At 39.0% G+C, this 26,262-nt stretch overlaps 1 protein-coding gene across 4 annotated transcripts in view; it reads right to left on the bottom strand.

Moving 5' to 3' along the window:
* Window positions 1-5,992: 5,992 nt before the first annotated feature.
* The window catches only part of Stag1 (stromal antigen 1), a 312,401-nt gene continuing 292,131 nt past the window's right edge, over window positions 5,993-26,262 (bottom strand). For 2 of the 4 annotated variants that reach the window (XM_051140149.1, XM_051140148.1), the window contains 9 exons: window positions 23,803-23,904; window positions 21,098-21,246; window positions 20,247-20,375; window positions 17,440-17,645; window positions 13,035-13,209; window positions 10,920-11,030; window positions 10,294-10,408; window positions 8,233-8,313; window positions 6,002-8,147 (listed from right to left, as the gene is read on the bottom strand). In XM_051140149.1, coding sequence (XP_050996106.1) covers window positions 8,124-8,147; window positions 8,233-8,313; window positions 10,294-10,408; window positions 10,920-11,030; window positions 13,035-13,209; window positions 17,440-17,645; window positions 20,247-20,375; window positions 21,098-21,246; window positions 23,803-23,904 — 1,092 coding nt within the window. In that variant the 3' untranslated portion in view covers window positions 6,002-8,123. Of the gene's footprint in view, window positions 8,148-8,232; window positions 8,314-10,293; window positions 10,409-10,919; window positions 11,031-13,034; window positions 13,210-17,439; window positions 17,646-20,246; window positions 20,376-21,097; window positions 21,247-23,802; window positions 23,905-26,262 lie in introns of all 4 variants that reach the window. The other 2 variants (XM_051140152.1, XM_051140150.1) reach the window with 2 other exon arrangements.

Genomic DNA, 26,262 nt, shown 5'->3' with positions numbered 1-26,262 from the left:
CTCTTAGCAATAGCTAGGGGCTACAGCTGTGGCCTGATTAAAGTATTTCCATTATCTCCAAGTCTGGTGTCTCCAAGTCTGGTGTGTGGAAATGCCTCCATACGTAGGCAAGCCTGTATGGCATTTTCTAATTGATTGATTGTTGAGGGCCCAGCCTTTGATGAACAGAGCCATCCCTGGGCTGGTGGTTTTGGGTTGAGAAAGCAAGCTGAAGCCTGGCGCGGTGGCGCACGCCTGTACACCCAGCACTCAGGGAGGCAGAGTCAGGCAGATCTGAGTTTGAGGCCAGCCAGGTCTACAAAGTGAGTCTAGGAAAGCTAAGGCTACACAGAAAATCCTTGTCTCAAAAAAGAAAGAAAAAAAGAAAAAGAAAAGAAAAACAAAGCAGGCTGAACAAGCCAGTAAGCAGCACTCTTCCATGGCCTCTGCATCAGCTCCTGCCTTCCGGTTCCTGTCCTGACTTCCTTCAGTGAACAGTGAAGTGGGAGAATAAGCCAAACAAGCCCTTTTCTCCCTGAGCTGCATGGTGTTTCATCACAGCAACAGTAATCCTGACTAAGAAGGTTGGGCCTCTAGCATCTACACCATGTAGGTTCTGGGGATGGATCAAGTTCAGGTTGTGAAATTTGGCAGGAGACAGATTTACCTACCGTATGATCTTGTTGCTCCGCACTATAAACCTTGATTTAAATTTTGGTTTCTAGGAATTCTTTTGTTTAATATGCATTTTTATTGATCACATCTCCTCCCAGCACAAATACGTTATAAGATGTATAAGCTTTTAAAGAAAAATTTGTTCACTTTACATCCCAACTGTAGCTCCCTCCCCCATCGCCTCCTGGTCTCACCCTCCCTCCCTCCCTCACCCCGCCCTAGTCCTCAGAAAGGGGGAGCTCTCTACCCCTGTCATCTGATAGCCTATCAAGTCTCATCTGGACTGCCTGTATCCTCTTCCTCTGTGACCTGGCAAGGCTGCCCCACCAGGGAGAAGCGATCAATGAGTGGGCATCAGAGTCCATGTCAGAGGCAGCCCCTACTCTCCATATTAGGGGTCCCACAAGGACACTGTGCTGCCCATTGACTACATCTGAGCAGAGGGTCTAGGTCCCCACAATGTACAGTCCTTGGCTGGTGCATCAGTCTCTGCAGCACTCCCCTCGGCCTGGATTTGTTGGCTTCATTGATCTCCTTGTGGAGCTCCTATTCCTTCCAGGTCCTTCTATGCCAACTCTTCCATAAGACTCCCTGCACTCCATCCGAGTTTGTCTCAGCATCTGTTTCCATCCCCTGCTGAGTGGAGTCTTTCAGAGGACCTCCACGGGAGGCCCCGTCCTTTTCCTTCTCTTCAACTGCTTCCGGTGTCTATTCTATTTGCCCTTCTGAATGAGAATTAAGCATTCTTCCTACGCATCTTCAACAAATCGTCCAGGTCTAACTGGATGTCTACGTGTAGAAAAATGCAAATAGACCCTTATTTATCACCTTGCACAAAACTAAAGTCCAAGTGAATTAAAAGACCTCAACGTAAAACCAGACACACTAAATCTGTTAGAGAAAAAGTGGAAAGGAGCCTAGATCTCATTGGCACAGGAGACAACTTCCTGAACAGAACACTAATAGCTCAGGCTCTAAGATCAACAATTAAAAAATGGGATCTCATGAAACTGAAAAACTTCTGGAAGGCAAAGGACACTGTCAACAGAACAAAACAACAGCCTACAGACTGGGAAAAGATCCTCACCAACTCTACATCTTACAGAGGGCTATGATCCAAAATATATAAAGAATTCAAGAATTTAAACACCACCAAACCAAATAATTCAATTAAAAAATGAGGTACAGAATTAAATAGAATTCTCAACAACGGAGTATCAAATGGCTGAGAAGCACTTAAAGAAATGCTTAACATTCCTAGTTATCAGGGAAATGCAAATCGAAACAACTCTGATATTTCAGCTTACAGAATGGCTAAGATCAAAAACTCAGGTGACAGCACTTGCTGGCGGGGATGTGGAGAAAGGGGAACACTCCTCCACTGCTGGTGAGAATGCAAACTTGTACACCACTTTGGAAATCAATTCAGCGCTTTCTCAGATAATTGGGAATAGTGCTACCTCAAGATTCAGCTATACCACTCCTGGGCATATACCCAAAAGATGTTCCACCATACAACAAAGGCACTTGCTCAACTATGTTCATACCAGAATCTGAAAATAATGTAGGTCCCTCAACTGAAGAATAGATAAAGAAACTGTGGTCCATTTACACAATGGAATACTACTCAGCTATTAAAAACAAGATCATCTTGAAATGTGCAGGCAAATGGATGGAACTGGAAATGATTACTCTGAGATAACCCAGACCTAGAAAGACTCTCGGTATATATTCACTGATAAGCAGACATTAGCCACATAATACAGAATAATCACACTACAATACAAAAGAAGCTTCTAGGAGTTTATCCATTTCTTTCAGCTTTTCAGAATGTGGGTTTTTTCCCTTTATTTTTAAATTTTTTTGAGACAGGGTTTCTCTGCATAACCCTGGCTGTCCTGGAACTCTCTGAACTAGGGGATCCCCCTGCCTCTGATTCCTGAGTGCTGGGATTTAAGGTGTATGCCATCTGGATTTCATTAGTATCTGTTGTAATGCTTTCTCTTTCATGTGGTTTTGTTAATTTGAATCTTGTTTGATTAGTATACCCAAGGGCTGGTCGTCAACTTTATAAAAAAATTCACTTGAAAACTTGTTCTTGTACCATTTTTGGTCTCCACTATTAATCGCTGTGATTATATTTATTCTCACTTGGATTTTACGTCCTCTCCTAAGACCATGAGGCACATCATTAGGTTATTTCGGTTCCTCAATACTTTACTGAAAAATGTTTCATGCATGCTAGGCAAATGATCTACCTTGAGCTACCCTAGTTCTTAAGTTTTATTTTCATGTAGCCTCACCGAGTTGCCCAAGTCACCCTTTATTTGTGCTCCTCCTACGTTAAGCTCCTAAGCAGTTGGGATTAATTACAAGGCCTGGTTTGAATTCTGAGTTTTAATTTTCTAATGTAAACATATTTATAAACTTTCTTCTTAGAAATGTTTTTGTTGGGCCAGAAAGATAGATTATTGGGTTTATGCTAACTTGGACAACTCGATTTGGATCTCCAGGGCCCACTTGGTTAAAGAATACTCCACTCACTCATATCTATCTGCTTCCATAGTGATACTGCATAGTGCTCGTTCTCTCTCTCTCTCTCTCTAAAACTAAAACAAGAAATACCTTTATCCAAATAGTTCTGTTAGGCTGCATTTTCATTTCTTCTATTTAAAAATTCCCTTGACCATTTTTTAAAAATGATACACTGACTACACTGATCACATGGTTTAATATCTATGTACTTTGTATAGTCTATGTTAATATCTCATCCAAAACCAGTGAAATGTATCTTCTCAGCAGCCCATTTAGGCCAAGTCTTTTTTGTTTTTGTTTTTCAAGACAGAGTTTCTTTTGTAGTCCTGTCTGTCCTAGACTTGCTTTGTAGACCAGGCTGGCCTTGAACTCAGAGACCCGCCTCTGCCTCCCGAGTGCTGGGATTAAAGGTATGCACCACCACACCCAGCTCATGCCAAGTCTTAACAACAACAACAACAACAAAATTATTAGATCATAGAGTGGTTAATAATAGAAATCAGTATGTAGGTATGTTAAACCCCTTAAGGTCCAATTTAACTAGGGTTTTTCTTTTCTAGATCTGCTTATTCATTAATCTGAGGTACTGATCTCATCCACTATGACAGCCCTTTTTTCAGCAGTATCTATGAAAACGAGTGCTTAAACATTTGGTAGATTTTAGTATAATCTTTATTATTTTTATTTTTTTCCTAGTTTTGGCTAAAAGTCTTATTAGTATAACAACATAACTGCTGCAGCTTGTTTTTCAATTTCCGTTTGCTTGACACTGACATCCATTCTTTTTACTTTTCAGTCTTTGCTGGCATGTTTATATATCTTCTCCAGCACTTCGGGGGCAGAGGCATGTGTTATCTCTGAGTTTGAGGTCACCCTGGTCTACAGAGTGAGTTCTAGGACAGGCAAGGCTACCCAGAGAAACCCTGTCCTGAAAAACAATTAACAACAAAAATATTCTGTCTTTTTTGATTTGAGTGTCTTAGTTAGGGTTTCAATAGGTGTGATAAAACATCATGCCAAAAGCAGCTTGGGAAGGAAAAGGTTCATTTTTCCCTCAGAGTTTCTATCACTGAAGGAAGCCATGGCAGGACATGCAGCTGAAGTCATGGAGTCTGACTGGCTTCCCCCCATGGCTGCTCAGCGTGCTTTCTTACATTATTCAGAACTTCCGGCCCAGAGACGGTACTATCCACAATGAACTAGGCCCTCAGCCATTAATCCCTGATGGAGGCATTTCTCAACTGAGTTTCTTCCCACATGACTCTAAGAAAATTTCCATGTAAGGTTATTGAGAGAAGTTTGTATATTTCTCTAATTTTGTTGCTTTCTCTCTTCATACTCGAGGTTTGCTGAAGTTTGTGTTCTTGACAGGGTCTAACTGTGTGTGCGAAGGTGCTCACAGAAGCCTGAAGACTGTCAGATTCCCTAGACCTGGAGTTGGTTGGTTGTGGGCCACCAAACATGGGTGCTAGAAAATCAAAGCTGCTCCTCTGCCAAGAGCAGCAAGCACTCTTCAACTGCTGAACCATGTCTTCAACTCCCTAGACGCGATTCTTTAGTTCTCCTTTATCAGTCCTCCGTGAAACTTACTCCTTGTTGTGCTTTGCTCCTGTGTAGGATTTACATTTCTTCTGCCTTATTGGCTTGGTGCTCATGAATTGCTTTAGTTTGTGCTTGTTTTGAAATGTCTTTATTTCTTCATCAATCTTAATAGCTAAAGACTGGATATGGACATCTTGACTTTGAAGTTTTGAAGTCTGTTAATCCATGCTTTCTAGGCGTTTTAGAATTTCTGGTCAGGTCTAATGTGATGGGTTTGCCTCTGCAAGTAAATTTGCATTTTTCTCTTGCTGGTTTTGATAGCGTTTTTTTGTTCTGTAGGTATGGCATTTTAATTTTGTAGTGGAAATAGTCTTCTCCAATCATATTGAATTGGGGTTTGAAATGCTGCTTGCATTTCAAGATACATTTTTTAGATATGGGAAGTTCTTTTGTTATCCTTTCATTGGGTATTTCTTATGTTTTTCATCTCTGCTGTCTTGCATTCCATGGATCTTCAGTTTTAGACCCAGCTTTAGCGAGGAGTCTAGCACAGTCCATATAATACATATAATGTTCCCTTAATGATGGACTCTCACCTGGGTACTAGGACAAAGAGTGGCAAAGGTCACACCTCAGATTTACAAGCCTGTCTGTCCCAAATGAAAAATACATGTAGATCCAGGATAGCCAGGGCTACACAGAGAAATCCAAAAATCAACCAACCAACCAACAAAAATTATAGAGAAAACCACATTTCAACATAGGTCTCTTTCTTGGTTGCCCTGTTAATTTATCTCCCATGTCCTTACCTTTTTCCCCACTGGATATTGGGCTACTAAATGACTCAGACCAAAGGATGTGGCCAAGCCATAAACAGTGTATGTTGAGCTTTTCCTTTAGAGGGAGGCCTTATACCAATAGCAAAAGAAATTTTCGCTTCTGCTGGAATGCAAATCTTGGCAATTGCCAAAAAGGCTATGCTATGAGCAAGCACACACGACCTGAGGTAGGAGGAAAAGCTGTTCTGAAACGCCTGATCCAGAACTGCTTTCAAGAGGATGTAGCCTTGTAATTCTTCATAAGGAAACTTGAGCAATTAAAGAAAACTTGTGAACAATTCTTAATTTTTTTTTTCTTAAAAATAAAACACCATAGCCAGGCATGGTAGTAGATGTATTTAGTCCTAAGACTTGGGAAGCAGAGGCAGACAGATCTGTAAGTTTGAGCTCAGCCTGGTCTGAAGTGAGACCCTGTTTCAAATAAAACAAAACCCACCTATACCACTATCATTTAACAAATTATCAGAAAGAACCAACTCTCAAGGGCAGCAGGAAAGGAAACAGTCTCCTTAAACCTTGCTCAGGAGCAACGACAGGATAAGCACCACAAGCCTGATTTTCAATAGTTTATTAAAGGAAAGGTGAAGCATCGTTTCAAATTGTACAAAAGGAAAAAAAAAAAAAACCCTTCATATTGCAAATGTACAATTTACAGAATTACTAGCAAAACCAATCAAGGAGACACTGAAAATACAAAATTTGATTGACTTCAAACTGAACTTGGAAACCAACTGCAGTAGAGATTAAGCCTTCTTTGTTGTAGCATGGTAGCCTGTAACTGTAAGTCAGCATGTGCTGCTCACAGAAGACTGTCAAGCAAAGGATTAGTCTGTGCTTATTCCAGGGCCCCTCAAAGCTGGGTCCCTGGCCAAGAATCCCAGGCAGGCAGGCCTGAAGTGGACAGTCCATTCATTCCTGCCCCTTGAGTCCCAGTGAAGCCCACATTTCTAGTAGAGAGCGAGGCCCCAGATGTCTTAACTGGAGCCTAGGACTTGCTGAGTTAGTTGGTAAAAACATTTTTGGTGACCAAGGTTTTTTTTTGTGTGTGTGTTTTTTTTTTCCTCTGAACTGTACAAATGTTGAGAAAAATCTTGTGTACTAAAAGAATGAATAAAATCTGTTTTGCTTTCCCACACAAAAGATAATCACAGAGTTCACATATTTTAAAAAAATGCTCTTCATTTTTGGTAAAAAGGGAAAGCCTCTTAATTCTGTTGGAGCTACTTAAAAAAACCAGCCCAGATGGATGGACTGGTTTGGAAATTTGGAGGCCTACATTAAAATCAGGAAAAGGCTAAGTGGGCCTTAAAAAAACAATAGCAAGTCATAAAAGTAAGCAGAGTGTAACTCTAAATCACTCAAGACTGTCCTGACGATTCAGAATTTCTTTCTCCAAAAGAAATTTTCTTACTATGCACACTTAACACTGAAATATAGCTTAGGAAGGCCACCCTCTAAGCACAGACTTCTATGCAGCACAGACTTCTATGACTGGTAAACAAATTCACAAAATTAGCAGGTTGAGGGGATAGTAAGTGCATGGGAAAAAGACAGTTAAGTTACACGTCTTAAAATTACTTCTGAATGGCAAAGAAATTTTCATGATTATAAGGAAACTAAAGTCTGTGTAACTTGACTTTGGCAGGGCATGACACAAGTGGTAAAAACAGCGAGACTGATAACTTGAGAACCATTTTTGTTTTACTGAGAATACTTTATTTGCTGGTAGAAGTTGCTAAAAATGCACAGAACAAAGACCAATAGAAAATGCACTGTATTTGAATCTCCCTATTCTATATAAAATGAACAGTGTACAGCATCAGTTGGAAAAATGGCTGCATGGACAATTATTTTATGTCCACTTATAAATAAAAATAAACCTTTTTATTCAAGAGTATATAAAATCTGGGAATTCACATCCATCCACAGAGGGGGTGTGGTTTTTGGCAGAGACGCACGATGTTAGAACTCTGTTTTAGCTTGTCCATGCTCTGTTCCCGTCAATGTTTCTGTTTTACAAGGTCAACCAAACCCAGCGAGCTCCAAAAACACTCTTCGGCGATTAGAACGAGCTGCTTACTCAGAGTTTAATAAAAATGGTTAGCTTTTAAAACATAAAAAGGCAAAATGTTAAAACGGTTTTTAAATTGTACAACAGGAAAATAAAGTTAAAAATATTTTTTTACTCAATGCTGAATTTTCATAAAACAGGTGTATAACAGTGTTTATTTTGACAGCTGTTTTAAAAATTTAAAATATCTTCCTCCTTTCAGAAAAACACACACACATCTGTACTGAGATAAGTCCAACATTAGAGTACAAATGATTTTTTTTTTTTTTTTTGGTCAGTCTTTCCAAGGTGACATTCACCAATATTTCCATGGGTAGCTGACATGCTGCTCTTCACTGCAAAAGGGACCAACCTTTAATCATTTGATTACAAAACAAATCAGATCACATCCAAAGTGTTTCTTCCCCCGTATAAGCTATCACAGTATATAGGCCTCTAGCTCTAAATAATAGAGTTCCAGATTTGTAAATTTTCTTCAGATTTCAGAACATAGGCATTCCAAATCCCTAGAAAAATGAGAAATATAATTATTTATGTATTCCCCAGGCCAAGGAACTATACATAAAAAGCAGTTAACGACTTGATATTTACTGAATCATCTTCTATGATAGCTGCAGAGTCAAAGAAGTCTGGCCTTAGCTCAGCTCTCTCGCGCCGATTTCTTGATGGGGGCTAAAAAGAGAATCATTTAATTATTTTTCCTGTGAGATGAGCTGTACTATAATAGCTAATATTTATGACAGTATGTAAACACATAGAAACAGTCAGGAGTCAAATTTAAAATAAGAATGATAATCTGGCTTGTATATAAAATTAATTTAAGAAATGTAGCAGTATTTGAATTACCAAAAGAAAAAAAAAGACTTTCAATTAATAATTTTTTTTTGTTTTGTTTTTTGAGACAGGGTCTTACTGTTGTAGCTCTGGCTAGCCTAAAATTTGCTGTGTAGACCAAGTTGGCTTCAAATTAACAGAGACCTTTCTATTTGTGCCTATGAAGTGCTGGGATTAAAAGTCTGTGCCACTACCCATGGCTTTAAAGGTTCTGTGTCTGTGTGTGGTCTGTGCCTGAGGAAATCAGAAGAGGTCATGGGATCCCCTAGTGCTAGCATCACTGGCAGGTGTGAATCGTCAGTGTGGGCTTTGGGAACTAAGCACAGGTCCTCTGGAAGATAAGCACCAGGGCTTAGCCATGTAAAGAACGTACTTATAATATAGAAAATACTTTCCCTTTGAAGACATCAAGCAATTACAAAAACAATGAATTTCATGTTGAAAATCACTGAATTCCTCAAAGTAGGTAGAGGGAATGCTTCTGGGGAGGGAGCAGGGCAGGGAAGTTCTATTGAGGCTTCACCAAAACTTCTCATGTTGGAACATTCTGAACATATAAGGCAGAATGCATGCTGCATTATGCCATCTTTGATTTGTATGTTGAAGTGCTTAATCCCAGAACTTCAGAATGGGAGTCTGCTTTTCTTTTAAGAGAGTTTAAAGTTGTAAAAACCTGTAGGAGAACAGGTGGGGGCTTCTAATCAATGTCTGGTGTCCTTAGAAGGTGCAACCTTTAGGAACGACAATGAAGGACAGTGGGGATCCCTTCTCTCCTACCATGTGAGTCTTGGGGACCAAGCTCAGCAGTAAGCAGCTTTACCTGCCAAGCCCTGCCAGCCCATAAAGACACCTGAAGAAGCCATCCATCTACAAGCTAAGGAGGACTAAACGCTGCTTCACCTGACTTCTGGTAATTTAAGCCACCTGAGACTGGTGTTTATTATATTATGGCAGCTGTAGCCAACATAAGAAAGCAGTATAATAAAAATTAATCTATAAGCCACCTAGTGTTAACAGCTGTCAAATACCTGGTCAGTCTAATTTCACTGAGTCTATTAGTTGTTTTTCCTTCATGACATTTCAGCTACATTTTAGTGTTACCTATAACCAACGATAATTTTGTTTTTTACTTGGTTTTGGTATTAAAGATTAAAGCTGGGACCCTTGGGCATACTATACGATGTTCTATGACTAACCACTTGTTGTACCAGCACTTTTTTTTTGGAGATAGGATCTTAATATGTAGTTCAGGCTGGTCTTGTGTTTATAATCCTCTTGTCTCAAACTCCCAACCCTTCTAGGATATTACAAGTGTGTATCAACATGCTGGGCTGTGCATGAAACTGTACCGAGCACAGCTCCATGCATTACTATTCATGGAAAGGGTTTTGTGTCATCATTAGCTAGTCTGTGTTCATCTCATCTAAGATGTCCTTTGTAAATGGAACATTCAAGTTCCACACTCTACATTTGATTGTCACAGGTTGGGACACAGTATATACTGTCAGGTTCCAACATAAAATACAAGATAGCAAATATACAAGCTATGCCAAAAGATCGGCAGTCTTTTTCAAAGGAAAACAAAAACAAAAACAAACAAAAACCAAACCCAGCTTCTTTCTTCCATTAGAACCCAAAGTGTGATTGCTTAAAAGCAGCCCTGAAAGCCATGTAAGCTCATGTTGATGCCCAATGATGGCCACCACTCCTCACCTAGGCCTCTCTCACAGTACGAATATAATTTTAAACTCCAGTACCCTTATATACTATAAAAGAAAAACAAAAACCCAACACCAACCAACCCAGTAAATTCCTTACCAAATCAATAACCATGGTGTCTTCAAATTCTTCATTCATGTCTTCTAACTGGCTCCGTGATGACATCATCACATCTTCAAAGATAGGCTCAGCATCTTCCTCCATTAGACCCCGACTGATAAAAAAAGGTGGTCAGAAGGCTGTTGAGACTTGCCCAGTGTGGAGTCCTGATACTTTCTATTTATGACCTATAGACTATACAAGTTATGATACTAAACTCAAAAAAAATTAGGATTATTCCCCAAAAAGGGAATATTCCTTTGGTTCACTCAAATTTTCACTTCAACTTATTAGAAAGAAGAATTAACTTTGATAAGGAAATATTTATACATAAGGAATGAAGTATTTAGGTATGTATCAATTCCCTCCAAATACTGTTCAATTGTATCTCGATTGTACAAACAAGGAACCACGAGATGGGTGTTTTAGAGCTTGGCTGTGTGTATAATCCTGGAGAGTGGCAGCACTAGGATTTGAATACAGAAAGCTTCAAGAGCCCATGCCCTTACTTTATCCTGTGCTGTAGAACGCATCCAGGACTCACTCACTCACTAGGAAGCAGAGACAACTAAGTGACGAACATCATGCAGCTACTATGTCCTTGTGATGTTCAGTTTGACACTTACACAGCGTGCCTTACTCCAGCTCTCACTTTCATGTAGTTCATTCCTGTTCTGTCCTTCCGATTCAAGTCTTCTAACTTCGGCTGGCCTAACCAAGAGATCTGCATCTGAGGACTGAGAGAACACTATTATTTATCTTGTGCAACAGATAATGTATACAAGAAACTGGCCTCATGTTAATGAAGCCATGGTTGGCTAGCTAAATCTACATGTAAGGGACTTAGTAAGATTTATCCCATTGTTTCACAAATAACCAAGTTAATTGCCTCCAACTATCACTAAGTCGCCACAAGAAACAGGTTATGCTGCTGTGAATCCTTCATATGTGTTAGCTTCATGCCCCACTCTGTGCCAAATAGCATTCATCCCCAGACTTCTGGTTCAAGCCACTATACTATTCATTTGTGTACTTAGCTAGGCAGCAAGCCCCTTTAGAACACATATGAGTCTGACTTGAGAGTTGAAAACTCTGTAGCATTAAAAAGAAAAAAGGACATAATATATTTCCTTAGTACTTAGAAGTCCTTGTAACATATAGTTTCTTAGTGTTATAGAGTCAAATCTTCATCTGTATTCTATATTTAAAGAAACAAGGGAAATGGTAGACATATGCCCCTCCCCCATTTTATAGGTGGTAAAATTTCAGTACCATAGATAAAAATCTGTCACCACCATGGTAAGACTTAAAAACACAGCCAGGCATGGTGGTGCACACCTATAACCCTAGCACCAGGAGGCAGAGGCAGGTGGATCACTGTTGAGTTCAAGCCAGCCTGGTCTACAAAATGAGTCCAGGACAGCTAGGGCTACACGGAGAAACCCTGTCTTGGGGAAAAAAAAATACCTATAAACACAGGGTAGGAAACAGAAATCAATGGCCAATGGGACTGATAAGTGGTCAAGTCAGAATAGCAAGACAGGTTGCTTAAAAAACTCACCCTGAAGGAAGGACAGTAGGCATACTTGCATACTTATCTATGCAAGAGGCCGGACACAGGCAAAACTCTTGATGCCTACGGGCACACACAGGCCCAGTTATCCATAAATGCTCGACAGAGATTATCCTCTCCTCTCAGGCTTTTTAAAAAAAATATTTTTATTTAATTTTAATTTATGTGTGTTGGTGTGAGGGTGTCAGATCCTCTCAGGTTTTAAAGACAGATTCTTTGGTATAAAGTTGCCTTATAAAAACCCGGGGTCTGAAATATTTTTAAAATTGCCTCTACTCTCGACCAATTAATTTGTTTAGGTATGAATTTTATTCACTAGTAGAAGTCACATCATTATCCTAATTATATATAGAAATCTAAGTGAAGAATTAAGAGAACCTTCAAGTTGGATACAGAGATCACACAAAATTAGGTTTTGTGACAGAGTCTCATGTAGCCCAAGCTGGTCATAAACTCACTGGCTAGCTCAGGTTAGCTTTGAGTTCCTGCCTCTACCTCCCAAGCACTGGAAGGTATATGCCACGGCCTAGCTTAAAATTAAAATCCTTAAATGGGTGATAAAGGTGGTACAATCTATTTGAGGCTCCATTGCAGATTGCCTAGCAAAGATCTCACAGGCTCTTGTAAAGGAAACAGAACGCATTATTTTTTTTCAAAGTCCCTGAGAAGAAACAGATCTACCCAATAAGTATATAAAATAAGTACACTTAGTGAGACACTGTTCATTCAAAGGTGTGTGAACTTGTTCCTTTAAAAAAATGTAATTATTAAAGAATTAAGGACAAAAAAGTACTTTTAGAAGTTAACATATGGGACTGGGCAAGGAGACAGCAGCATTCTTAGCATATACACATAAAATGTATTTGCTTAATATTTTAAAGATTCTTTTCAAAGCCCTCCAAGGTTTAAAAATTCATTTTGCTCTAACACATTCCTACAGTTTTGATAGGTGGAGAAATTATCACTGGATCTTGAAAGATAAGAAAAGCTTGTCTCACTAGATCAGGAAAAGTCTCTGAATTCTGAGATTCCCACAACAGTGTTTGTAGACTTGTATTTACTTATCTGTGGTTTCATTTTTGCAGGATCTCACCACAATGTTCTCAGTTTTTCTTAGATTCACCTTAACAGAAGATTTATGCCAAGAAAATGAATTTTTTGTACTTACTTGTGTAAAAAGTCTGGTTCAGACCCATGCTCAGACTCAGGCTCCTGTATGTGTTCTCCCATGGGGCGGCTGTTCTCTCTCAGCACAGTGGAGGTGAGCTGTGGGGTTGGCAGGGGTCCAGGAGTCGGGATCATCGTGTCAGTCCTATTTAGCCATGTGCTATCCAGACTTTCATCTGCAAAATTTCAGTTACAGTTTCAGAATATCAGAGGATGATGCAAACTCTGGGGGCAGTTGTAACAGACTCGAAAAGCATGACTCTACAGATAGACCACCTGGTTTATTTATTTCATCTTTCTATTTTGCTTTAAAAATAGTCGCATATAGCCTAAGCTGGTCTCAAATTCACCGTGATGCAAAGTCCTTGAACTCCCCCACCCTCTTCTATCTACCTTGCAAGTACTGGGAATACAGGCATGTGCTAATATGCTAGCTAAGTTTACATTCAGTTTTTGCAGTGTTTTCTTTTTGCAACAGGTCAAATGAAGCTTTGGCTGGCCTTGATCTTTCTACCTTGGCCTCATACATGCTGAATTACACGGCTACCATGCTCTTCCTGGCTGGAGCAAGGAGTTTAAATCACAGTTCCACAACTCCCTTGTTTGATTTTGCATTATGTTAATGACTTCTAATACAGTTCAGTTTTCTCATATTACTACTCAGCCTTCTAAATGGCAGGGATGAAATGAGGTTACAACTTCATCCTAGCCATTAACTGTCACGCTGCCTCCTGTCTCCTTTATCTCGGAGGATTTATTACCCTAGAAAGGGAAGAACAAGGTTAACCAGAGCCCTCAGCAATCTTTCTTTGCTTACTGACCTACTGCCTGAGCCTACAAGGTGTCCCAGGTGGCAGCACCTAAGACTGTCTGGCTTTTACAGAGAAATTAGCAAATGCTGTTAATACAAGTCAACACTGATCACCAGAGAAACTGCTTTTTTTTTTTTTTTTTTGGCCAGGTTGTATGTGTGGAGATAGAGAAGCTCATAATTTTCATGTCTTTAAGTCCCGTGGGAGCTTGACTGTCCTATGCAGCTTTTAATTACACCTCATTTAACCATCATTTCTGTTATGTAAAACTTAGCCCTGCACTCCAAGTGACCTGCCATGTTCCCCTCCTTCTGATGCTGCTGTGCAAAGATGAGAACTGGCATACCAAAGCCATCCTGATAAAACAATGCGTAATGTATTAGTTTTGCCTATAAAAACTATTTTAATGAGAAGATTTATAAAAAAATTAATCAAAGTAGAAACAGTATGAATCTCCCTGGTTTTCCCTATTAAGTCTGAGACGTGTCTGCTAGGTTCATTCTCATCTCCCTTCTCACTTCTGAATATCTTAATAAATATATGTTTAATCACCTACTCACTATATTTTTTACTTGGCATTTTTTTTAAGCTTTTATTTTCTAGCACACTGAACATACTATAGTCAAAAGACTGGTGTCATTTAGTTTCTTAAGCTGGTGAAAATCATGTTAGCTCTTAAATTCTTGTCAACTCCAACTGGGATTACGTCTTTTATCAACTCCCTCTGGAGCCTCCTGTTTGGCTCAGAGACCTGAGCAAACTGAACTCAACTGCCTGTTCCTTTCCTTGTCTCCTTATTTGCACTAGGTTCTTTGGATTAATTCTTAGCTGGAGCACTTAGCACAGTTCTGTGAAGGTGCCAGTGGAGACTGAATTACCTCAGGAGCTCCCCTCTTTGAATACATCTTCTAACCCTTTAAAGATTCTTCAGTGAAAACAGTTTTTACAACAAATAATCTTCATTTTCATCTTAGATGAAACTGCCATTGAAAGGTTCCAGCTACACAACCTATCTTGATAATTTGGAACCCTTCAAGCCCACACAGCCAAGCTTCTTTTACAATTTAACAGTTAACAAAGCGGTTACTTACCTAGTCCACATATATGTCCTATAGTCTTACAGATGACATGTTTTGACGGCTTATTAGTGAATGGTAATTTAAGATCTCTAAGGCTTACTTTCTTCTTTATAAAATCTCGGTAATAGTGTGGAACTAAGCTGATTAATATAACATTTAAAAAGGATAAAATGCATGAAAAACAGGAAGGATAAAATGCATGAAAAACAGGACTTGGAGTGATGGCTCTGCAGTTGGAAGCCCTGAGTTTAATTCTCAGCACCTACATGGTAGCTCATAACCCTGACTTCAGTTTCTACGGATCTGACTGACACCCTCACACAAGACATATATACAAGCAAAATACCAATGAATATAAAATAAAACAAGACATTAAAACTGAAAACAAAAACCTCCAAAACCCAAAACCAAAATATATAAAAAACACATGATAAGAATTTAGAGCCGGGCGTGGTGGCGTACACCTTTAATCCCAGCACTCGGGAGGCAGAGGCAGGCGGATCTCTGTGAGTTTGAGGCCAGCCTGGTTTACAAAGCTAATCCAGGACAGCCAAGGCTACACAGAGAAACCCTGTCTCGGGGGGGAAAAAAGTACATGTTACCTACAAAGATTACAGTTAAGAGTATGAATGAGGAAAAACATGTAGTCATGGAAAACCTCAATAGAGGTTGTCACAAAAGATATTTTCAAAGGAAAAAAACCATGGAATTATTCTTTGGAGTAAAGCCCTGGCTCTTCAAGCATTAGGACAGGATTTAGTACACACACACACAGAGTCCTTATGCTTGAAGATATATACACACATATATACTATATATGTATTCATTCTACTAAAAGTATCAAAGCTGAAATATGAACAAACATTTCAAAGCACGTTGAAACTTTGCTAAACTTTAACATTAACAATGTTACTTTGTCTTCTGACTGGTCCTAAAGAAGCATTACCGTGGGATCTTGGGAACAACTTGAAACGAGCAGCCGACGTTTACTAGATGGTTTATAGGTCAAGTACTGTGCTTAGTAAGATGTGTGCTGTGGTTTTGTTGTTTGCTTTGCTTTTTGAGACAGGTTTTCTGTGTAGCCTTGGCTGTCCTGGACTCCCTTTGCAGACCAGCTGGCCTACAACTCAGAGAGATCCGCCTGCCTCTGCCTCCCCGAAGGCTGGGGACGGCTGGGAGTACAGGTGTGTCATCACACCCAGCTGTACTCTGTGTTTTACTGGGAGTACATCATTTAATATTCCTAGTAACTGAGGCCAGGTACTTTAGATACTTGGACCATCTTTCACTTGATTAGTTATTAAAACTCAAAAAGGATTAAATTAACATGTTCATATGTCATATGGCTGACAATGAGAAAGACAGGTTTGAAATAATGAAAACTGACTTTAAGTTTGTTCTTCATCAATGCTCAGTATCTTATCCTTAATAAGGAAAGGCACACTAGGTTTACATTACAGGTAGGTGTGCCAGAGTCCAGCAAACCTCTGCTGAGTTCCTTTTCTTTCTTTGTTCTCGTTTTCTTGGTTTTTTTGGGACAGGGTTTGTGTATGTAGCCTTGGCTGTCCTGGACTTGCTTTGTAGGCCAGGCTGGCCTTGAACTCACAGTGATCTGCCTGCCTCTGCCTCCCGAGTGCTGGGATTAAAGGCGTGCACCACTTAGGCAGCAGAGGTGCAGTGATGATAACAATAGAAGTATGAGGCCTGATCATGGGGAAGGCAGAGGCTATCTGAGAAATAGCATGTTTACCCTGAGTCAGCCCTTGGAAAGCACCAGAGAAATAGTTTAATAGTGCAATGTTAGTGTTTGTTTTTTTTTTTTTAAATAAGGGAATACATACTGGTAACTCAAGACCCTCTTCCCTACAGTCTAAGAAGATACATTATAAATCAGATTTGGCCACCACTGTCTTGTACCATAAAAATAAGTCACTCTGCCAATGACAGAACTGTAAAGGTAATCTAGTGTGTTTAATTTGCTGCTGAAGTATGCTCTCAGATTACCACAGTCCTCTACTAGTAAGATGAATTGGGGCGGGGGAGGCGAGAGAAGAAATTAACTCAGGTTGCTTAGGCTGGCCGCACATTTGCTGAGTAGCTGAGTAGCGCCCTGAGCTCCAGATCCCCCCAAGTGCTGGGGTTGCTAGCATGTACCACCACACTCGGCTTAAGATGAACTGCACTTTATTTTTTGTTCTTAAACCTTACCTTGCATATCTTAAGGTGTATTTTAATATAATGCTGACTCTTGTACTTTAAAATGTACTGTGTTAGAGCCACACATTAGAGATGAACTTTCCAGGTCTATGTAACTGCTTCCCTTTGCTCTCGGTATCTTCTCTGTTCTGCCTCATTACGGTTTTTTTGTTTTTTTCCTGCCTCATTCTGTACATCCAACCTTTGTTTTTGGACATCTCAGTTGGTACCAAATGGATACTGATACCCTGTGCCTACAGCATCTTGTTTCCATCAGTCACTTCTTACCTCTGTAACCCATGCTAACTGGAGGACTTACCTTCTACTCGTTTCCTGTGCAGGGGGGGTCTTCCTTTCTTACTCCTCACTGAGGAAGTTTTACTGCTGCTACTTCCACTGTTCACCGACATTCTATCGTCTTCACCCCCAGTGACTAATGAGTTTCTATAGGAGATGAGTGGAAGCCATACGTCCTCCCGCCTCTCCATCATCTGCTCAGTGAGGAATTTCTCTAGATACGAATGACTGCGAACACAGAGAGCAGCAGTGACTTTCATGTCTGCACTTTGCATGTCACAGTTTTGCTTTACACTCCAGCAGTCCTTTGAAGGGAGGAATATATGCTAGTAAGGGTGCATGTGTGAGTTTCTTTAAAATATTTTAATGAGGTGAGGACTTCAGGAACGCTAGAGTGAGGCATTGGCATATCCTTTTCCTAGTGTAACAATCTTCCAACTGGGAAAAATTTTAAGACAATAATTTAACACCTGCAAATTACCCTAAGGGGATATGGCAAACAGAAAAACACTTGCCCAGAAGGCCTACTGAATCTTGGTAAAATATGACTCAGCCTTGGAGCCGCACTTTGTCTTCTTTGCTTTCACCTGCTAGTGTGGCTTTGTATTGTGGGAACTATTCTGGGAAGGTGGGCTACTTAGTTGGATCAGGCAAAGATAAAAATTGAAGAGAACACAAGCTAAAATGAGGATGGAATTGAAAATTTCAACATTCTAATTAAAAATGCAAGGAAAGCAGAAGACAGACCGTAAGGACCCAAAGATAAAGCAGAGGCCGAATAAGTAAAGAATGTAAGATATTAAAAAGAATAGCAAAGGAACACGTTAGAAATGTGGAACTCCATCAAAAGACCCATATCTTTACATTATAGACAGAGATGAAGGAGAATTCTAGGACAATGGCACAGACCAGATCTTTAACAAGATCATGGGAGAAAATTTCCCCAAATACAGACAATTTACACAAAGAAGTACATAGAAATCTGACTAAACAAGACTAAAATTAACTCTCTAAGGCATATTATAGTTAAAATACACAGAAAAATATTCTCAGTGTTACAAGAGAAAAACAAAACATAAGACACATTTAATAGAAACCCCATCAGAAGAATAGCTGTTCTCAGTGGAAACTCTAGAAACCATAAGAGGCTGGAGAAACAGTCCAAGTTCTAAAAGACCACAACTGCCAACCTAGCCTACTGTACCCAACAGAACTATCAGCCGTAGTTGAAGGAGGAAGGAGAACACGCCATGGTTACTATCCAACAAAGAAACACTGACTGGTATACTGGGAGCAATGTTTTGATCTGAAGAGAGGAATAATGTAAGGCCCAGTCAGCAGAACTCTAGCCAGGATCAGTGAAGTCATGGATCTTAGAAGATCATCTACTGCCTGCCAGTGCTTATGCTCAAAGGCAAGTGCAGCTATCATTCCTCCTCAAAGAAGCGCACCTCTACAGCAGAGACCACTGCAGCACAGCGTTTGCATCTGTGGCTCAGAGAACGTATCAGGCAAGGAAGCAAAAGGATTGTAAGAACCAGAATAGCAGAACGTTGGTTGTGAGTCTGCCTCTTAGAAATGGCTGCATACATAAGACCTGAACAATGACAAAGCTTTGGACATGCTAACACAGAAGGGGGAAATTCCATGAGGTCACACTCCTGGACAAAGACTACAGGCAACAAAAGACTGCCAAGGGAGAGAGAATTAGCTTTTCTCAGGAATGAGCCCAATCTCTAGAAAAATACCAGTAGCATTTTTCATAAATTTAGAAATAAATTCCAGCGCGAGGGAGTGGCTTACAAGATCCTATCCCTAGCTGAGGAGCCCTGGCAGTGACGGCTGCTGGAGGACAAAGAGTCCATTCTCTTTAGAGAAGAAGAGGAGGGAAGGACATGAATAGAGAGGGAAATGTGCTGAGGGGAGTTGGAAGGGGGGGTGTGGGGGATGTATATCATAAAAATCCACAGTCTATATGTACAGTAAAAATACCCCCCAAATCTCACCAAAACCAATCCAACAGAAATTAGTTTTCAAACCTTCCCATCGATACTTAACATTTGCTGTTCTCTACCATACTGTTCTAACTTAGTGCAGGGCCAGCTCACTCGTCAGCCTGTACGTGTATGCTGTGTTCTCCTAACAGGATAAGAGCTTAATGATATCACATCAACTTATTATGGGTATACCAATAGTTTTTTAGTAAAAGGAAGAGAACATATTTTCCTAGAACTATTACATATATACACATATATATACATATATAAACATACTCAAATTTATTATAACTAGTTCATCTTCCTATTGACTTTGAAGTTTTGTGATTTATTATTGTAGCATTCTCTTTAGAAGTTTTGTACTTTGTTCTAACTAAAACATCTTTATATATCAAAGTATTTTGGTAAAGGTAGACTTCTTTAGACTGTTTTAAATTAAAAATACAAGAAAAGCCAATTATTTTTGATAGGACAGTGGAGCTAAGGTTTCACTATATAGCCCAGGACATTCTAGGGACTTTCCTTTCTTTGGCTCTTGAACTGTGAGTGGTGCTGCACCAGAGTTGAACAAGTTTAATCTTGGCGTGAGATGACAGAAAATAAAGTTGGAATTAATGTAAAAGCAAAGATGGGTCATACAAAGCAACAGGCAGTATTCACATGTCAGAACTACAGAATAAGAAGTCATTTTCAGCTACTTCATCCATTTTATAGTTTCTAAGTCAAACAGTGTTTTATTACTAGAGCTTAAATTATCAGTAGTAATGATTTAAAATATTCAAGTTGCAGTGGTGCCATTAACAAGTCACTTCTGTTGGTATGTTCAACTTACACAGTCTTCTTGTCCTGTCGAAGAAGTTTAGAAGAAAATTCACTTAGTACTTCAAGAAAAGCCAGATTAGGAGGTGGATATTCTTGTCCTTTCTGATTCTGGTATTTAAAAGCAAACTCTATTCCATCTCTGAATTTAAAGAAAATAACATTTTAATTTTTTTCAGGTAGTGTAGATGTCTCAAAGGACAAAAAACTATAAAAAGTTGGAAACAGTGAAATCATTGCTGAAGTTATCAAAATATAGTAATTTCATACAGCAAAATTGCTAGCCTATATTTAATTTTATTATTTACAGTACCTGTCTCTAAATTGTAAGAGAAAAAAATGCCAAAGAAACAATGCTATTATCCCCAATGTATTTTTTTAGGGGTAATACAAAACCTTGCAAAGAAACTGGATTGGTAGTACCGTGGAGTTACTCAATAGTACCAACCAGCTCTGTGAAACTAAGATCCCTGTTAGTCACAGGTGTCTGTAGTGCTGTGAGCAAGAGTATTCCCTGAAGGCTCAGATGTTTGAACACGTGGTCTTGATCTCACCAGGGGCTTTAAAAAAATATTGCATCTTTTAAAATCCACTTGGCCTATAACATAGTCTTACTCACAGACCAAAGACTAGGTTATTGAACTCTCCCTACCCCCAGATAGGGTTTCTCTGTGTGACAGCCATGACTGTCCTGGATTAGAGGCATGTGTCACCACATTCAGCCCAAAGCTTTCCTCTTTATAGTATATAAGATGCAGAGGACCCCTGCAGTTAGTAAAGCTTTTTCAAAGTAAAATGTTGCTACCTAATTTCATTAATAGCCCAAAATCTTGTGGTTTGAAAAGTAGAAAGTGTTGATCTCACTTGTGAAGTGTGGCAACTGCTTCTCGGGTCTTGATCTGGTCCAATCCAAATGTAAGGGCAAAACGACGTGCAAGTTCTTTAATTCCACTGACGTGGGCAGATGTCCTATCCAGGTTAGGACCTTGTTCTTGAACAAGCTCATTAAACAACTGGTACAAATAAATTAAAATACAAAATTAAACCTTACAACTAAGAAATGTTTGAAATTTTATTAACTTTTAGAATAGGTAATATAATTTAAAAATATACAAAGTACAAAGGGCATAAAGTACCATAGAGCTCAGTAGCACCATAGTCCAATAGGTGCTGTTTAGTTGAATAATAACATTTAAACAATGTATTTTAATGTTTTTCTGTTTGTTTTATTTTTCGAGACAGGGTTTCTCTGTGTAGCCTTAGCTGTCCTGGACTTGCTTTGTAGGCCAGGCTGGCCTTGAACTCACAGTGATCCGCCTGCCTCTGCCTCCCGAGTGTTGGGATTAAAGTCGTGCGCCACCATGCCTGGCTGGTTTTGTTTTTTTGAGACAGAGTTTCTCTTATGTAGTCTTGGCTGTCCTGGACTCACTTTGTAGACCAGGATGGCCTCGAACTTATAGAGATTCTCCTTCCTCAGTCTTCCAAGTGCTGGGATTACAGGAGTGTGCCACCGTGCCCGCTTAAACAATGTTTTTTAAAATGGAGAAAGGAGGTATGTTTACAACCTACAAACATGATTTAAGGGGTTTGAAGCATTTTTCTACTTATATTGTAGGTCAGAGTATCATATATGTATTCATGTATAATTGGATAAGAGGACATATTTTCAACTTAACAAAATACACTCAAAGGGTCAAGCTAGTTATTTTACATATGTGCCATTCATTCTATTAAAGTAAAAACAAAACTTCAGAGCAGTAATATTAAAGCACTTATCATTCAATTACCAAATCTAGATACTAAATTGTGCTTATATAAATCTACCTTTGGGTTAGGGATAGTTAGTGTCATCCTTGTCTAAAGCCTTTCTGACATTCTGATAAGGAGGAAGAACTTAAGGCTTTACCTGCTCAAGAGTTTTGCTTCCTGTTCTCTCCTGCATCAACCATTCACTTTCTATTATATATATATTATTATTTTATACATGCATATACATATATGCACATCTTTACAAAAAAAACCAACCCTAACTTCTTTATGCTGTTTCCTCCACAAGCTGCCAATTCATTTCTTTGCATTTCTGTTGTTCCTTGATGGTATAGTTCCTGAAACGTATATTCTCAATTTCTTACTTCACTCATCCACCTACCCGAGAGCAAGCCTGTACCCAGCTGTGGTACCCAGCACTGTAGTCTTCTTCAGGAACACACTGCCTTAACTATCTACTATGCCATAACTAATTGGAATGGTTCTTCTACAGATTTTCAAATAAATGTAGATATTATAAATTCTTAAAATTTAAAATCTTTTTTTAAACATTTATTTTATTTTATTTTATTTATTGCATATGAGTGCTTTACAGAAGAAGGCACCAGATCTCATTATAGATGGTTGTGAGCCACCATATAGTTGCTGGGAATTGAACTCAGGACCTCTTGAAGAGCAGGTGGTGCTCTTAACCACTGAGCCATCTCTCCAGCCCCTTAAAATCTTTTTTAAAAAAGATTTATTTATTTACTATTTGTACAGTATTCTGCCTGCATGTGAGCCTGCATGCCAGAAGAGGGCACCAGATCTCATTACAGATGGTTGTGAGCCACTATATGGTTGCGGGGGACTGAACTCAGGACCTCTAGAAGAACAGTCAGTGCTCGTAACCTCTGAGCCATCTCTCCAGCCCCCGAAATCTTTTTATACAGTGATACATAATAATCTTAAATTCTAAAAATCTAAACATTTGCTACACCAATTTATTCATATTATCTATAAGAGGTAACATACTACTTATTTTATCTTAAAACGTCTTAAATTGCAAAAAATTTTCAGTGGGTATAGTGGTATGTGCACTCATTTTCAATTACTTGGGAGGATGAGGCAGGAGGATCATTTAGACCAGTTTAGACAACACAGCAAGATACTGTTTTAAATTATATAAAAACAAAATTAACTATTTCAGAGTTATCAACTTCCTTATCCTTCTACTGATGAATATTTAGACTATTTCTAGAAATTTGTACCTTGAGGTTCTTACTCAAGATGTATATTTTATTTATCACTGATAAACTTGCCCTAAATTTTTCTTTTGAGACAGGGACTCCCTGTGTAGTTCTGGTTGGCCTGGAACTTGTTATGGAGGCCAAGCTGGACTAAGACTTACAGAATTGTGCCTGTCTCTGCATCCAAAGTGCTGGAATTAAAGGTACATGCCATCACGCCCAGCAAGTTAAATACTCTTTATAATTACTTTTACTTAAAATATAGTATCCATGGTTAGCTTGGAACTTGCCATATATGCCAGGCTGACCTTGAACTCATAGAGAAGATATCGGTCTACCTTTGCCTCCCTAGTGCTGGGATTAAAGGTGTGCACCACCATGCCCAGCAAATTATTACTTCTTATTATTTTCCAATATGACATTTCCTTTGGCCCAAGAGTCAGTCACCTTAGGACTTTATCTATTTTAAGATGTGAATCACACTATGTATTTAAAAAAATTAAATGCGGTAAGACATGTAATACATACTAAGCATAGAGAAGTTTTATCTACTTCCCCCGACAAGTTTCTTACCTGTTGCAAACTGAGAATGAGGGTCTTAGCACACTGAATCTTATCAATCTGCCTGGTTTTACTCAGTGTTTCCTTAATGATATCACCATAGTCATTGTAATACTGTGAGATAAAAAGAAAACATACTTTAGAATTAGGAAATTTCATGACAGGAATGTATTGGTAAAAGAGAAGGTAACTACTCTAACAGTCTTATTCATTCACATTGAAAATGAGAGTTAAACGTTTTGTTTATATAAAGATTTGATAATTAAGATTATGAAGTAACTAATAAAATGAAAAAAAAAAAAGCTAAAAATTCCAGGAGAAGAGGTGATACATGTAATATTTCCTCATTCTTCTTTTTTATGATTTATGTTTGTTGTTTTTTGTCTTGAGATCCTGAACTTGCTCAGTATATTAACTAGGCTGGCCCTGAGCTCATCCCAGGGATCCTCTTGACTGTCTCTCATGTTCCAGCTCCTTATCCTTCATAATAGGGTGGAAGATACATTCTCTGAAAGATTATAAGCCATTACTGGGCTCACATCTGTAAGACCATCACTGAAGAGGCTGAGGCAGGGGGATTATACCGGCATTTACCATCAGTATATGTGGTGAGTTCCACCATGGCCAGTTTGCGGTACAGTGAGACTGTGTCAAAACCCGAAGAGCTAAAGGTGTCTCAGTGTGCAATGGCACCTGCCACCAAGCCTTGGGTCCACATAGTGGAAGGAGAGCAGTGCCTTCAAACTGTCCTCTGACTTCTACAAGGTGCTAAGCCACATATGAACTAACGCTCATACATACATGGGAAACAAAGAGTAAATAAAAATATTATAAAAAAGATAATAAGGTAAAAATAAATTGTTACAAATTGAGGGGGCACACGCGCTCGCGCGCGCGCACACACACACACACACACACACACACACGGAAGAAATGCAAGAATGACAGTTTACTTTAGAGCAACACACCTTAGTTTCTGGGGTTGGTATTTGTATCTTAGCACATTAAGGTAGCTGAGAATATAGATCTTTTGTTGTACTTTAATTATGTACCAAGGCCATATAACTACATATTAAGAGGCAGAAATTGCTATTATAATACTCAAAAAAGGTAGATCTTATAATGAGTTGAGGAGTAAAAATGCTATGGATGATGAAAATTTTGAATAAGGCTCATTTTTCAGAAACAGTACCATGGGTCAGGGATAATTAGGAAAACAAGGCAATACATTGTATACATCTCTTTCCCTGATAATGGAAACTGCTACATAAGCAGGGGGGAAAGCATTGGTAAAGTATTCTGGGGAGCTCAGGCTAAAGAATTCACAAGAGTTACCAGGTTATTTCAGACAACTCGTTTCATAGAGCAGATAAATCCTGAGAAATCCATAGAGATTATGAAAATTGTGCCTTTAAGAATGGAGAAAATTAAAAGGTACTGAAGGATAGGGTCATATAGTTAATTTTTCAGCAGAAACAGGATCAGACAGAAAATTATATAATCCTTCACCTTATATGTACACAGGGCTGAGCATGGTAGCACATACTTTTAATGTTAGCAACCAGAAGGCAGAGGCAGAATCTCTGAGTTCCAGTCTAGATAGGGAGGGAGGGCTACACAGTATGACCTTACCTAAATAAAATCCCAAAACAAACACACAAACAAAAGTACATGGGTCCTACACTACACAATCTCTCTTTTTAAAATTAGCATACAAAATACAAAGTTTCACTATGCAAATTACGGCATTTTGATCTACCTTCCCTCTTTCTTAATTCTCCCATGAGGCCCCTTTTTAGTTTCATGGTTTACTCCCGCACACAGTACATTTATACAAAAATTAGAAGCATCAGCATAATAGAGAACAGGTTTTGTAGTTTATCTGAACCAGGGACACTTCACTTGATTTAATTGCTAAATCAGTCCAGTGTCCTGAAATTCCCATTTTTCATCATACCGGAATAAATTCCATTGCGTGTATGTACCACATGTTCTTTACCCATTTGTCAACTGGTAGCCATCTAGGCTAGTTCCATTTCCTTGCAATTGTGATTAGAGCAGCAAGAAGCATGTATGGACAAGTGTCTCTGTGGGAGTAGAGAGAATGTTTGGCTATATGTCCAGGGATGGTACAGCTGGGTCAATGGTAGCTCTATTTTTAACATTTTGAAAAAGCTCTTCACTTATTTTCACAATGGAGGCACCAGTGCACACTTGATCGGCAGTAAGATGTGGGTTCCGTTTTTTCGACATCCTTTCAGGAATTTGGTGTCATTCGTTTTCTTGATGATCATAATCTGATTCAGGGTGAACTGGAATCCTGTAGTTGTTTTGACTGATCTACTTGATGGCTAAGGATGCTGACTACTTTACTTCTGATTTATGCTTCTTCTTTTTAGAACTATTTACTTCACACTTCCATTTGTTGATTCACAGTTTTCATTTTGATATTTATTGTTTTGCAAGTATCAG

This window comes from Acomys russatus, chromosome 32, assembly GCF_903995435.1.
Source record: "Acomys russatus chromosome 32, mAcoRus1.1, whole genome shotgun sequence".
In the NCBI taxonomy this organism is placed as follows: domain Eukaryota; kingdom Metazoa; phylum Chordata; class Mammalia; order Rodentia; family Muridae; genus Acomys; species Acomys russatus.
The sequence above is the reverse complement of the archived record's forward strand: the minus strand, read 5'-3'. Positions and strand labels throughout refer to the sequence as shown.